General features: G+C 38.3%; 1 protein-coding gene and 1 long non-coding RNA gene across 3 annotated transcripts in view; one reads left to right on the top strand and one right to left on the bottom strand.

Moving 5' to 3' along the window:
• The window catches only part of LOC309497188 (potassium voltage-gated channel subfamily A member 1), a 59,646-nt gene extending 52,643 nt beyond the window's left edge, over positions 1-7,003 (bottom strand). For both annotated transcript variants that reach the window (XM_082167429.1, XM_082167430.1), the window contains exon 1: positions 4,243-7,003. In XM_082167429.1, coding sequence (XP_082023555.1) covers positions 5,228-6,868 — 1,641 coding nt within the window. In that variant the 5' untranslated portion in view covers positions 6,869-7,003 and the 3' untranslated portion in view covers positions 4,243-5,227. The remainder of the gene's footprint in view (positions 1-4,242) is intronic.
• Positions 7,004-9,621: 2,618 nt separating this feature from the next.
• On the top strand, positions 9,622-11,376 carry LOC309497217. The gene is made up of 3 exons (XR_014205441.1): positions 9,622-9,852; positions 10,752-10,785; positions 11,037-11,376. It is a non-coding gene; the product is annotated as an uncharacterized lncRNA (long non-coding RNA).
• The last annotated feature ends 4,205 nt before the right edge of the window (positions 11,377-15,581 follow it).

Genomic DNA, 15,581 nt, shown 5'->3' with positions numbered 1-15,581 from the left:
TGTCAATGAACGGTCAGTGCATCACGTGATCAACTGCTAAATTCAAACTCTGCTTTCGCGCGTTGGCTGGCACTGAAGCCCAATTTATACTTCTGCGTCAAACTCACGCCGTAGCTACGTTGTAGGCTGTGTATAGCGCGCGTACCCTTCGGCTTACCCTGACGTGCACCTCTCCAAAAATGTAACAACGCGTCAACTCTACGCGGACGCAAGCGCTGTGATTGGTCTGCTAGGACTGCTCCCTCGGGTTTCACATGCTCCCTCTGCAAGTGTAATTGCACATCAACGCGGACAACGACGCAGAAGTATAAATGAAAACCAACGCGTTGCCTACAGCGTAGAGGCTCCGGCGTAGGTCCGACGCAGAAGTATAAAGGCCTCATTATACTTCTGCGTCGGACCTACGCTGGAGCCTATACGCCGTAGGCAACGTGTTGGTTTTAATTTATACTTCTGCGTTGTTGTCCGCGTTGACGCGCACCTAGGGAGCATGTGAAACCCCGAGGGAGGGGTTCTGGCAGACCAATCACAGCGCTTGCGTCCGCGTAGAATTGACGCGTTGTTACATTTTTGGAGAGGTGCACGTCAGGGTACGCCGAAGGGTACGCGCGCTACACACAGCCTACGACGTAGCTACGGCGGCAGTTTGACGCAGAAGTATAAATAGGCCTTAAATCAGCCTTGAGCCAGAGACGGACGCGCTCAGCGGAGTCAGCGCTTGTCATATATCATTCACAACTATTCAGGGTTTTCAACCACATAATGTTTATTTTAGGTTTCAGACATTTAAATTCATATAAGTACTAAAAAAAAACAATACATTTAGAGTTTGTAAAATACACACTGATGGCTATGGAAGCAGCAATAATAATCCTATCAATTATTATCAGGTGGCGCCCATCGCACATAGGCCTTTAGCTTTACCTCAGTACAGATAAAATATTGTCGGGATAATTCCGGTTCGCGTGGCTACGCAGACAAAAAAAAAAAAAAAAAAAAAATCTGCATTATAAATTAAGGCCAGACAAGTAGTTTATTGAAGGTTGATTTGTAAAGAAGGACTACACGCCTACGCACATATATATTCAAACGCACATACCTTTGGACTGAACACGTAATGCGCATGTGCGCGACGTCTCATTTTCGCGGGTTTGCGTTTTTGAGGTTTGCGCAGAGATAACGGATAGTGAATCAATCAATCAATCGAAACTAACTTTAGCTGGACAATAACTTTATCCTAGAGCTGTTGTAAAGCCTAAACAATCTGTTACGGTAATTTCCTATTATCTCTGTAAAGCTGCTTTGAAACAATCCATATTGTTAAAAGCGCTATATAAATCAAGGTGACTTGACTTGAATTGACTTGAGTTATTTGAAATCAAAGTCAAGACAGGTGATGTTTCAGCTTTCCCTGCTTGGAGAGTTTTCTGTCTGACAATGACCTGACGCTTGTTGGTGGAATCAGGGAAAACATCACTGCACACCTCGTGTCGCTCAGACAACAGTTCCTTAAATATTATTCCCAGTGATGCCTGAAGCTAGCAGCTGAATGATAAACCATTTCAACATTGACACCTCTCAAATGGCTTCAGAGGACTTAACTGTTGGTGAGCAGGAGAGTTTAATAGAGTTGTCTTGTGACGAAACATAGAAGGCAGCTTTCAGAAAGCAGACATTGTTGGACTTTTGGATAAAGCAGCACAGTGAATAGCCTGTGCTTTCTGACAAGGCCGTGCGTTTTCTCCTTCCTTTTGTGACCACGTATCTAAGCGAGAAAGGCTTCTCTTCACTTGTTGTCATAAAAACAAAGTACAGAAGCAGGGTGGATGCTAAGCCAAACGTGAGACTGAAACTGACCTCCATTGACCCAGACATCTCAGGACTGTGTTCACAGAGGCATGCGCACACATAACATTAAGCTCATGTAAGTTGTCAACAACGTGTACTTTAAATGCAATACATTTTAATTTAATCTTTAAGTACAGGTTTTATTTCGCTTTTAGGTTCAATACATTTTAATTTAATCATTATTTAAGTTTTTTTATTTACCTGTATGTAAGCAGCACTGTGCAGTGTTGATGTTAAAACTGTGTTGTTACAATGTTTAAAGTTGCTGACAATAATAAATATTCTTATTATAAATAAAACTGCCTGGTTTTTGAGCTGTGCATAGCTGTAGCTGAATAGTTAGGCCTACTACTACTGTATTTTAATTTTGGTCATAATGGTGGTACATGGAGAGCCAAATATTTTCTGAGGTGGTACTTGGTGTTAAAAGTTTGAAAACCACTGCTCTATGCTGTGGAATACACGTCGGTTTTCATTTATACTTCTGCGTCGTTGCCCGCATTGATGTGCAATTACACATGCAGAGGGAGCATGTGAAACCTGGGGGAGGGGCTATAGCAGACCAATCACAGCGCTTGCGGTCCGCATAGAATTGACGCGTTGTTACATTTTGTGCACGTCAGGGTATGGCAGAGACTACGCTTGCTACACACAGCTTACGACGTAGCTACGGCGCGAGTTCGACGCAGAAGTACAAACTGGGTTTTAAGGTTATGAATAAGCTGGTGTGCTCCAAAACAATGACAAAATTCGCATTTAGGAGATATATAAGCATTCAAAACGTATAGTCTCTCACTTCCGCTAAAATGGATCTTGGATTTTGATGACATCACCGCGGACTTCAGCTTCTCAATACATCTTCTGTCCAATCAAATGCTCTCTAGAATCTAGAGCGTCCCGCGACTATAAATATGCTATAAATGCTATAAATGCCCCCTAAGCTATAAATACCACCTGGCCAAAGGAACCGTTGACACGTCATGGAACAATATGGGTTGGAGAAGTGTGTTCGGTTGCTCAAACGCTTGAGTTTTATTACCGTTTTCCAACAGTACGTTGGTTATGAATGAAATGACAAGAATTTATTCACACTTCTTCTATTTAATCAAACGTATCATCAGCGCTCGGATTCGCTTCCATGGTGCTGTCAAGTCCGAATTGCAGTCTATGAGGTAAACTAAACGCTATTGGCTATTTAAAAAGGGAGAGAAGCCATTCAATATGTCTCGCCTTAGCTTCCTGTTTCAGTGGAAATTACAAAATTACGAAATTAGTAGATGAACAAGCCCAGGGGTCTGAATGGAGTCTCTACAGCGCCAAATTTCACATTTTAGTGTGTAATTAACACAAACACCATAGAGCTTAGTTCAGAGTGCATATGAAGATCTTCCTGCAGAAACGTGTCGATATGTCATTTGGATGTGCCTAAGTTTTATTGCTATCAGTCTTTATACTTTATACTCCTGACCTACACTGCCCACTGTCCAAAATGCAGCTGTCTCATGTATCTATGCAACCAAAATAAGCATGCAGTACACAAACTCAAACACTTTCTCGAAGGTTATGTGATATAACCTATAACGGGCATATCTAATCCTCGGTGAAACAGGATATGTCACTCCTCATAGAACAACCGTGTGTGTGATCGCCACGGCCACAATCACACACACTTATTTTCAGGTTCCTGGCACCTAATAACTCCTCACTCTCTTTCAAGCACTTGCATACAGGATGTTCACACAGCGTCAATAATGATTCTAATTTTGTCTATGATATGTCATTTAACAGCTCAACATGAATAAATATGTACTAATTCTCAGAATTTTAGATCATGCAACGCAATGGCTGTGTAAAAATTTAAACACTTGTTTAGAACAATTTAAAGGGATAGTTCACCCTAAAATGAAGATTTTGTCATCATTTACTCACCCTCAAATTGTTCCAAATCTGTATGAGTATTTTTTGGGGTGAGTAAATGATGACAGAATAAAAAAATGTGGGTGAACGATCCTTTTTATTAAATACTATTTTCACAGCATGCCATTTCAGGTGCTATACAGGGGGTCAGTGAGGTAAATTCCAGAGTATTCCAGAATCATGAAAATGTTAAGTGTGTGTGGGTCGACTGCTTTGAAATAAACATAGGCCTACTCAAGAATATGTACTTGCACATTTTTGGGGTTAACGTTTTTTTACGCTGTACATAAACCTTTTTTTTTTTGGCTAGTCTATTAGGGTTAAATGAACAAATGCTAAAATATTATAATGTCATAAAATATTAAATGTACAATAACTGTGGTTACAATTGTGTATAAAAAAACACAACATTTCAAACGCAAGAAAAGCACTGAAAGCAAATGAAACAGACAGTGAAGACTAAATGAGGAGACTGACCTTATATGAAATTGGATCACTGGATTTTCTTCAAGTTCTCCTCTGGTGTCAGTGGATTATCATGGTTCAGTCATTTGTAGAGGTTTCTCTCTCCTGTACACGGCCATTTCTGCTTGAATACATCAAACTTCAGGGATAAAATTGACAAGGCTTCATCGTTGTGAGTTCAGCGGCAAAACACATTAAAGTTGTCCGATTCCTTGGAGTGCTTCTTAGATTTCATACACCAATTAGTTTTAAAATCGAGTGAAAAAATATTGCTATAAATAAATTAAGATACTGATAGCCACAAACTTCACAAAAACTGTGTTTTAGACTAACAATAAAAGTGGTATTGATCAAGACCCTAAAGTCCAAACAATTATTTTACAGAAAATTATGTACATGCATTTTGTTTTTTTTAAATAATATGCTTTAAAAGAAGAAACCCTATTTTGGCTTTTCACATAAGTTGGAGACATTGGGGAACTATATACAATAAAATAAGTAAAAGAGTTAAGGCCTGTGATTTTTGAATTTCAAAGCATCCCATCAAAGCAAGTTCTTAATATTTTACTTATTTAATTAATTATTATTTTGTTTTCTGCTCTGAATAACAAATCTTAAAAGTAACGCTTAAAAGCTGTTGGTGCCCAAGAGATCAACAGATTAAAATGTACTTTAAAAAAATAACTGCAACTTTCCAGGATTTTAGCAGTGCGATGATCCTTGGATTGCACAGATTTTGGGTGCATTAAGCATGGATGGACTAGAGGTTTGTCTTTCTCAGGAGCATTTAATATTCAATTTATCACGTTAGTCTTCTCAAACATGTTTCATTCCTCACTATATTCTTAATCACTGGAATTTGAAGAGTTCTTCAACACATGACAACAACACAACAACGCTGCTCCTGGTAAGTATCCCTGAGATTAAAATAGCTGGAAAGGTGGAAGTTGGAAACAATGACGGGCACCGGTAGTGCAATGGGATGGTGATGGATGAACTAGAGGTCTGTTTCTCTAGCGTCCAAGCAAAATGTATAAAGGGAACGTTTAATATCCATTCTGCTGTTAGCTTTCATGTTAGTCTTTTCAACAGGCGTTGTTTCTTCGTTGTGTTCTGTATCTCTGGAGTTGGAGGTTGATGATTTCCTCAGCCCATGAATTTCATCACATGGGTTTGAAGGGCCACCATTATTTGGCTCGTCTCTGAGAGATGCCTGGTCTTGGTCAGTTTCTCTGTGGTAGAAATAGTTGAAGTTAGACACGATGACGGGCACCGGTAGTGCAATGGTCAACACCCCAGCAATGGCACAGAGAGAGCCCACAATTTTGCCCCCCACCGTCACCGGTCTCATGTCACCATACCCAACTGTTGTCATGGTCACCACCGCCCACCAGAAGGCATCTGGGATGCTGGAAAAGTGAGACTCCGGTTCATCTGCCTCAGCAAAGAAGACAGCACTGGAGAACAATATGACACCAATGAAAAGAAAGAAGATCAAGAGGCCCAGCTCTCGCATGCTGGCTTTCAGAGTCTGACCCAAGATCTGAAGCCCCTTGGAGTGTCTAGAGAGCTTAAATATGCGAAACACCCGAACCAAACGAATGACCCTTAGTATGGCCAGAGACATGGCCTGTTGGCCATTATTGTGCTCCTGGCCCTGCTGTTCCGCCAGCTCTGTGCCCAGTGTGATGAAGTAAGGCATGATGGACATGATGTCAATGATGTTCATGATGGTTTTGGAGAATTCTGACTTACTTGGACAAGCAAAGAAGCGCACAAAGAGCTCAAAGGTGAACCAAATCACGCAGGTGGTTTCAATGATGAAGAACGGGTCGGTGAAGGTGAGCGACGGGCGCTCTTGAGTACCATTGATCGCGCGACTGGTCACTGGAAGCTCTCGCTCGTCGCGAAACTCGGGTAAAGTTTCCAGACAGAAAGTTATGATGGAAATGGTGATGACGAGGACGGAGACGATAGCGATGCCTCGCGCAGGACTGGAGCTTTCAGGGTACTCAAAAATGAGCCATACCTGTTTCTGAAACTCATTCTGTGGCAACGGTTTTTCCTCTTCTTTGATAAAGCCCTCGTCCTCGCGGAAACGGTCCATCGCTTCTTCTCCCAGCTGATAAAAACGGATTTCGTCGGCAAACACGTCGATCGACACGTTAACAGGTCGCCGGATTTTCCCTCCGGACTGATAGAAATAAAGGATTCCGTCAAAACTCGGTCTGTTACGATCAAAGAAATACTCGTTCCTGAGGGGGTCGAAATACTTTATTCTCTTGTCAGGATCTCCCAGTAAAGTGTCGGGAAACTGGTTCAGAGTGCCCAACTGGGTCTCGAACCTCAGCCCGGCGATATTAATAAGAACTCGTTCGTTGTTCTCATGGTCCATATCCATATCCAGAATGTCCTCATCAAACAAATGGGGACTGTAATAATCCACCGTATTCTCAGTGGAGCCCATCATTGTGTTGTTCATGTCGTTCATTTTCCATGAGCTCTGTTGTGGACTTCTGGAGTATATTTCTTTGTTGTGGACCAAGCGTGGACGATCCAGTGAGTTTTGGTTCTGGTAGGTTTCTCCATCACTGCCTCCATCTCCTCGCTTATCAAAACTCACCAAAGCTATCTCCATTTCCAAGCCATTAAATATTCATTAATAAAAGACCTGTAGAATTAAAAACCAAAAAGCCACTCATAAATCCACACTCGTTTTCTTTGCCGTTAGATTCTGCTTCGGATAAAGATGTGCATCATAATCCAAACATCCTCCCGTCACTCTGGTAATACATGTGTGTGCTCTGAGCGTAAGTACTGAAGTGATTCATAGGACTCGGTTCTTTTGAACGGATTCTTTTGAATGAATCGATTCGCAAAGCGTTGGTGTATCACTCGGCTGTGAGGACTTTCTTTGAGGTGGATGGATATGGAAATAAATTCGCAGTGATAAACAAACCAAATGTTGATTTCATTGATAAGAAGCAGCCACCTGTCGCGCGGGGACCAGAACAAGAGTGGTCACACAAATGAATTGAATGAAGCGAATCATTTCGCTGAAATGTGTGGGGGGAGAGATTCCGTTCAACAGTCTAGCTATTTATGTTTTTTAATACCAAACATGCTATAAAATTAATGTTTAATACCCTATTTAAGATTGAAGGTTTGAGTTTTTAATTGTTGATCTCTAACCCATGTAGCAAAGCCTTTTTTTTTTTAAAAATGTTTGCAAATTTAAGTTAAGATTTAGTTTTTAATGTAATTAAGCCTCAAGGTTAAGCTAGTGTGCTCCAAACAATGACAAAATATGCATTTAGAAGATAGAAGCATTCAAAACAGTCTCTCACTTCTGCCAATATGTATCAATGATTATGATGACATCACTCTGTACTTCAGCTTCTCATCAGATTTTCTGGCCAATCAAATGCTCTCTAGAATCTAAAGCGCCCCTCCGCCTATATTATAAATAGACGCTGAAGCTGCTGCTGAAATCAGTCACTTGTTCACACATTTACTATTTTCTACATGGTGAATGGCACATAATGCCCTATATAGGGAATAGGGAACTATTCAGACAGTGTAAATATGCTTTCCATTGGGACGAATGAAGTCTGGTTTCACGCGAGCCACCACACCACGCACACAGTCTGCTCTGGTCCAGAGACACGATAGCACAGAGCGGATGACCGAGTTGGCGCAGACCAAAAAACGTATATCGAACCCATTTGAATTCTGCACAGAATACTATATTTTAAAGAGACGGAGGAGATTAGGAGAAGAAACGGTTAGAGATTAGAAGGAAACTGCGGCTTTGTCGAGCTCAACGGCTCTGGTCGAGCTGTGATATAAACTAAACGCTATTGGCTATTTTAAAAAGGGGGAGGAGCTGTTCAATATGTCCCCCCCGTCTTCCTGTTTCAGTAGAAATGACCTCAACACATTGAATAATGCTATTTGTTTCAAGGCACTTCAGTGGACTTTTAACCCCAAGCAACACTGTTAATAAAAGGGTAACTAAAGTGAAAGCATTAATAAAAGATAAATATAACTATTGTCTTTGTTGTAGATTCTTTTATCATGCTCACTAAGCTTTTTATTTACATGTTTATATGTATGCATTATGCAATATACAAGACACGTAGGTTATTGTCTACAGACAATGGTGTATGAAATATATGAAAGCCTGCTAACTGCCATTTTCTGACTCTTCTCATGTGATTTACTCTCTGGCATCTGTGAGTTATTTTGAGAAACGGTGCACATATTCAACTAACCGAGCACAGAGGAATTCACATGGATGATTCCTGTATGTGCATCAATTTAGAACTGCAAATGATGCATCACAATGCTCAATTTTACTAAAGAAATCTCACAGGACCAGATACTTTCTTCTTCAAATATTGTGTAATGTCAACTTGCACACATTTTAAGCCTTGCATGAACACAAATGTCAAAGCTTTTGATTTGAAGCCTGATTTAAAATTAGATTTTCAAAATCTGGAATATTTTCTCCCACTGGGATAAAACTATGGCAACAGCACTTCTGATTGAGACACGTGAAGCCAACTTCATGACTCAGGTCATTAAGGTACCAAAATAGAATATGACAAAAAAATCTTTTTGACCAAATCTGCATGAACTATCAACCAACCATGTCCTAAATAAAAGTTTAAAATTATTAAGGACTTTTAACATTTGTTTTTCATTAAGGGTGGTACAGTAACACCACATAGAGTGTTTGACATCAAACCCTACACTGTAAAAAAAAACTGTAAATTTACAGGAAACTGTCTGTATTTTTTACAGAATTTTGCCGTTTTGTCATTATACAGTGAATACCTGTTATTTTACAGATATTTGTTGTAATTTAAAGATCCACTATTAAATTTACAGGTAATTGCTTTTATTGTGGTTTTACATTAATTTAACGTTTTTTAAAGGAAATTATCTGTAATTTTATAGGGTTATGTGTAATTTTACATAAAAAATTAAGTAATATTTTACAGATTATTTCTGTGGAATTAGAAAACAAAGAAAATAAGGTATAACTGCAGAAATCAGCAGTCACTTAACATGTTTTCCTTAAAGATTATTAAGCATGTGGGGGTTAAAGTGAGTTTTAAGATTTGTCCACACATTAGGCAGGCCTATTTAATTATTTATAATCTTTTAATTTTGTCTTGCAAATAGATGTTCATTTTGATCATCATTTGTATTTGCCCGTAAATTTCATTTAGGCCTATATTTTATGTATTTTATGAATCGTTTTTCCAAATCTGCGTTGCTGCACATTGCGTGGCTTTGTGTGCGTTTGAATGTGTGTGTGTGCCCGCGCGCGCGGCCGCGCGCAGATTCAAATTATCCGCCATTACGATTCGTTGCTTAGTCCCGCCCAGCCCACAACGGTTAGCTACAAATCTGTCTCTGTCGTCGATCTGTGTCAAGGGCAAGCGGGAGATTTGAATTCAGAGCTATAATCGTATTCGACAGAAGCAGCCGTGAGCAGGAGCGCTGCTGAACACATATTAGTTGTAGTCTGGTGTCAGTCCGGAAATAACGCGCCCTTTTTCAGTGAGCCTGGTTCGTCACAGCAGACCTCATCCCGACCGATCAACGGCTGAGGTAAGAGTCTAATACTACATGTAAATGATATTTTATATTACATTTGTGTTAAGTGGTTAGACTGTTTCCATGCTAACGTTAGCATTCTTAAATTATGTTCAGTCATAACTGGCGTCGAGGGCAAAACACAAATGCAGCATGGGTCTTTTCAATTATCGATCTGTGTTAAGAAAGATCAGTTGAACCCACTCTAACTTACTTGTTAACTTATAGACCTAAAACAATCTTTAGTAGACTTGTTATTCATATTAAAGTCCATAATTGTGTATAAAATCTTCGTTATGATAGTCAGTAACATTAAACCAATCTCTTAAATGGCGGGACATTTTGAAACCATGTCTGGAAGCTGAAAACTTTATTTTTCAAATTTTTTTTTTTTTTTTGTAAACTTTTTTTTTGTACTTTATTTTATTATAGTAAAATTGTAGTAAACACGTTTTTAGCTGATTTTTTTTTACCATTGTAATAGCCACAGTTTTACTAAAAATAGGCCTACTGTGTTTCTTTTGTTTATTTCGTAATAGTTAACATGACTAACTTTATTAAGACCGTTAAGAAATCGAAATACTGTCTGTAACTTAACGTACTTGTTGATGATACAGGAAAGCCTAGAACAGGAAGACTAGAATATGAATACAACATGATGAACCCCTAGGTGTATCTAGGTCTAGGTCACAGTAAATCATATTCATTTAATGTTACTTTCTATAAATGTAACTTAGCTAAAATCACATGGCAGCTCAAAATATTACTGCTGGCCTTTCCAGCTCAGCTTCAAGATCATAGTCAGTTGAGTTTTTGCATTGTCCCAATGGAACATATTCTGACATGTGTAAATCTAATACTGAGTTTTAAAATAACTTGTGTGTGTGTGTGTGTGTGTGTGTGTGTGATTTCAGGTCACGTGGAAAGCAGATGATCATGGCAAACAAGGTATGGGAAGAATTCATTAAAACATAAAAATCATAATGGTTCTGATTCCATATGTTCATAACAGTCTTCTGATTCCATATGATTGCACTAAAAGTATGCACAAGGTTTGGATTTGCTACAGCAAGATTACGATTGTGTTAGATTCCACCCATCTTTCTTTCTTTTTTTTAACTATAGGCTCTGTCATTTAGAAACATGACTTTTCCTATCACTAATATCTTAATGACACATATCTCTACCTTTTAATCCAGCCAGATGATCTGACGGTTGCTGCTCGCATCTCAGCCTACCTGATGGAAAATTCTTGCTGGATGAATGACCTTCACCTTCAAATCAGCCTTGCCAAGACAGAACTGCTTATGGTTCAACTTTCAGCCAAAACATACTTGCTGTGATCCTGCTGATTTGCCTTATCATTAGGAGGATCAGGCCCTTCCTATCGGAGCTACACAACTCTCTTGTTCTATCCAGACTGGGCTATTGTAATGCTCTCCTGGCAGCTCTTCCAGTATCAGTCAAACCTCTGCAACTGATCCAGATGCTGCAGCAAGAGTTGTCTTTAAAGGTAGCCCTATGCCTAAACTCACTGCTTCAGATGTGTCCTCCAGAAGCATGTGTTCTGCAAGTGAACGGCGCCTTGTGGTGCCATCATCCCAAAGAGACACAAAACCACTTTCACTGACATTTACCTGGACTGTTTCCTGGTGGTGGAATGACCGGCGCAACTCAACACATTTTCAAGAAACTGCTAAAGATCCATCTTTTTCATAAACACTTCACCCAATAATACTATATCTTTGTAAAAAAAAAAAAAAAAAAACTTGCTATGTGTACTGTGCGACTAACTGGGACTTGTCACTGCACTTGTTGCTTTTTATTATCTTTAATTATTATCTTAATTGGTTAGTCACTTTGGATAAAATGTAATTGTAAATGTTAAAATAAGTTACACTGTAAAGGTATACGGTAATTGCTTTTTATTGTGGATATATTTACATGTTCTAAATTATATACTAAGCATCTATTTCCTATCAATCACTTATCTTGATGTTTAGTGTTTGTTCAATTACTAATACTGTAAATATGCAGGTATTCTGTACTCATACATTTAGTTAATTTAAAAGAAATTGACTGTACATTTGCTATTATTAAGAACTTAATTAGAGATGTTGTGAAATTGGATCGGTACAAATAAAAATAAAAACTGTAAATTTACAAACATTTGTATTTGAATTTATGTACTTGTGTGCATTTTTTATACATAATTTCATTGTTATTTTACACAGAAAAACTATATTAAAATAAAATTACTGTAGATAGACAGCATTATTATATAAAATAATTGTATAAAACCTTAAATTTACAGTATTTAATTGTTTTAAAGGTGTATATGACTTTTTTTAAACGTTAAAAATCCCAATAATTACATAAGATTTTATGTAATATTAAAGATATAATCTGTTATTTAATTATGGAAAATTACTGTATTTTAACGAGATTGTTTTTTGCCGTTATTTTACGGTAATTTTCTGGCGCCCCAGCTGCCGGAATAATACCGTTTTTTCACGGGTTTTTTTTTTACAGTGTACTTAAAGGTATAGCAGAGGATGTTTTACTTCCTGGTGGGTAGTCTAAACTATTGGTCCTCCTAATTGTCAATCATTCTGGTGAATCAATCAAACTTTTCAAAAAGTGGAGAGGGCGGGTCTTATCTAAAATTTGGAAAGATCCTCCGCTATACCTTTAAATAATAAAACATTTAAAATATTTGTATCATTGAAGAGTCTTTAATTCAAGTTATTCAAGTCATTGTCAGAGTGATTTTTTAAAATACTTTCTAAATTAACATCTTATTTTACCTGAAACCCTGATTTGCCTTAATTCGATTTACGAATATATATCATTACAAATGCCTTGCACATAAAGTATCTTGACTTGCCTTCATGGATTATCATCATCATAATCTTCTTCCGCTTCTTCGGCCCGTAGACGCAAACGACAGTAAGAGACCTATCCCCGACCCGAAGGCACAGGGAAGCGACCCTCTCGTTCACCGGGGTGAACTCCAACACATGGTGGCTGAGCTGGGGGGCTATAAGCAAACCCTCACCAGCCCGGCGCCTCTCACCATGGGCAACTCCAGAGTGGTAAAGAGTCCATCCTCTCTCAAGGAGTGTGTTTCCAGAGCCCAAGCTGTGAGTGGTTGCGGACTATCTCTAGTCGGTACCTCTCAAGCTCAGGCTCCTTCCCCGCCAACGAGGTGACGTTCCACGTCGCTAGAGCTAGTTTCCTTGTCCAGGGATCGGGTTGTCTAGGCCCCCGCCTTCGACTGCCGCCCAATCCACTTTGCACCGGCCCCTTACGGTCCCTCCTGCCCGTGGTGAGCCCATGGGAGGGCGGCCCCACGTCGCTCCTTCGGGCTGATGCTTTTTAGGTACAACGTTTTACTGAGAGATGTTACTTTAAAACTTACTTAAGATGTTACTGAAAATCCAGAGTACACAATTTCTCAGTCACGCTGAGTGAGACATGTCCCTTTTATCATTCGTTTTTTATTTAATTTTTTGCGGGGAAGCTGTGATATCTTACAGAAGTCCTTTATCCCTCAAACACCGTCTCATTTGCCCTCTCCATATGCTGAACAATCTGCCTGTGTGAAAATAAAACACTGAAAAACTGCTGCCGTTGAAGACAAGTAGGGAAATGATAAATGCTTAAAAAAAAGGAATGAGTGGGTTAAGTGTAAGAGGAAAGGAGAGAGATTATGTTTTGAAGGTGTCAAGCGGGTAACAGGTGATGGAGAACTGATCCCGGTGGAGTATTAACAATGAGTTGGCTGAAGATCTGCTGCTGCTTCTCTTATCGTGGCATTTGCACTCTTTCTCATTCACTTCATTCTGTGGTAAAATATGGGTCACATGACCTCAGTCTTTATTCATGCTTCAAGATAATCTCCAGAGCTATATAAAACAGTTTAAAATAGAACTGCATTCACCTGTTTCTGTGTGTCTGTAGTTTGTTGAGGCTATCACTTGTTAAACCAGATGTATAAGTATTGTGACATTGAAATCAGGGTCAAACGTTCATCTAAAGCAGGGATATAAAATTAAAGTTCCAAGAGGTCCAGTCTCTATATTTCCTTCCCAGCAGAGGTCCAGACAATACTTTTTTGGAACAGTTTACATTTCCATCTGGGCCAGCCGTAGCACTTTGTAAAAGAAAAAATCCAAAACACTCAAAATATTAATCAAAGATGAGAATCTTGGGCCCTGAGAGCCAAAGCAGTAATGTCTAAGAATTTTTACCAATATTTACCAAAAAAAAGTAAATATTTCTCCCAACTGGATATGAATATAAAAAAGTGAGATTAGATCAGGATATCATTTATTTATTTACATTTAAACACCAATGTCTATGGCACATAGAAGGCAGTGGGACTGAGAACATTCTTAGAACAACATTCCCAGATAACAAAAATATGTTCTTAGAATGTTTTTCTAACATTCATTAAGTTATGAAAACATTGTTTCTGAATGTTTTCTCAACGTTCAAAACATCAGTTTTTTTTTTTAAGTATTACAGTAAGAACGTTTTTTTATTTGTTTATATAGCTTTCCTGTAGCTCAGTGGTAAGAGCATTGCGTTAACAACGCAAGGTTGTGGGTTCGATCCCAGGGGATTGCACATACCTATGTATAAATGTATAGGATAACGCAATGTAAGTCGCTATGGATAAAAAGCGTCTACCAAATGCATAAATGTAAAATGTATTATGAGAACATTAGAGGAACATTCAATTCTATAATTTTGGAAATGTTAGGAAAACGTTTTTTTTTTTCTTTGTTCATTTGATCATTTTGGAAATGTTAGGAAAACTTTATTTCTGAATTTTTTTTCAACATTCCAAACATCCGTTTTTTTAAGTATTAAGAACGTTTTATCATTTTGGAAATGTTATGAAAGCGTTATTTTTTTTAATGTTTTCTGAACATTCAAAACATCCAGTTTTTTTTTATGTTTTGAAAATGTGTTGTCCTAACATAAGAACGTTAGTGAACGTTATGGGAACTTTAGATTATAAAAAAACGAACTTGCAGGGAACGTTCTGGAAAGCTCTCTTTAAAATATACTGTAAAATAAAACCTAAAAAAACATACAGAGAACGTTCCTAGAACGTTCTTATTTGGTTCCCAAAACAATAACCAAATGGGAACCATATGGGCACGTTAGGGGGAAAGTTCTGTGTTTGTTGGGTTCTTTGTTAGCTGTGATTGAACCTAATGCATTACACTAATCAATCAAGACTTTGAATTTCCCTTCAGTAACATCATTTCATCACTGTAATATGACAGTTTTTGAAACTCCGTATGAAACAATTCATACACAGAACATCATTTTGTGGTGTTTTTTCTTCTTCTTTCTATTGTGTTGTTTTCCACATGTCTTGTTAGATTTGACTTGTCTAGATGTATGTTTGAGTTTGTGTTCTTTTTTCCCTTGTGGTGGGTTGTGTTTTTGGTTTAGTAAATGTAATATTTGCTTTTTATGATTCCATTGTTTGGACTGTGTACTTCCCAGATATTCTTACAAAATGTTGTGTACTACTACAGTAAATTGTGAATCTTAAAGTAAAGTCTTCTCTGTTATTTTTGTAATTCAAATATTTAATGCACTTAGAAACTTTATACTCTGGACAAATATGTAAACACTCTGGACAAATGTGTCAACAGTTTTTGGTACTTAAAAATCCTGTTACTTTGAAATCCAGACCTGTAGCTGTAAGAAATTAATTGCTT

The sequence above is a fragment of the Leuciscus leuciscus genome (genome assembly GCF_965113295.1).
Source record: "Leuciscus leuciscus genome assembly, chromosome: 4".
Lineage (NCBI taxonomy): Eukaryota > Metazoa > Chordata > Actinopteri > Cypriniformes > Leuciscidae > Leuciscus > Leuciscus leuciscus.
Note: the sequence above shows the minus strand (reverse complement) of the source record. Positions and strands in the feature narration are given on the sequence as shown.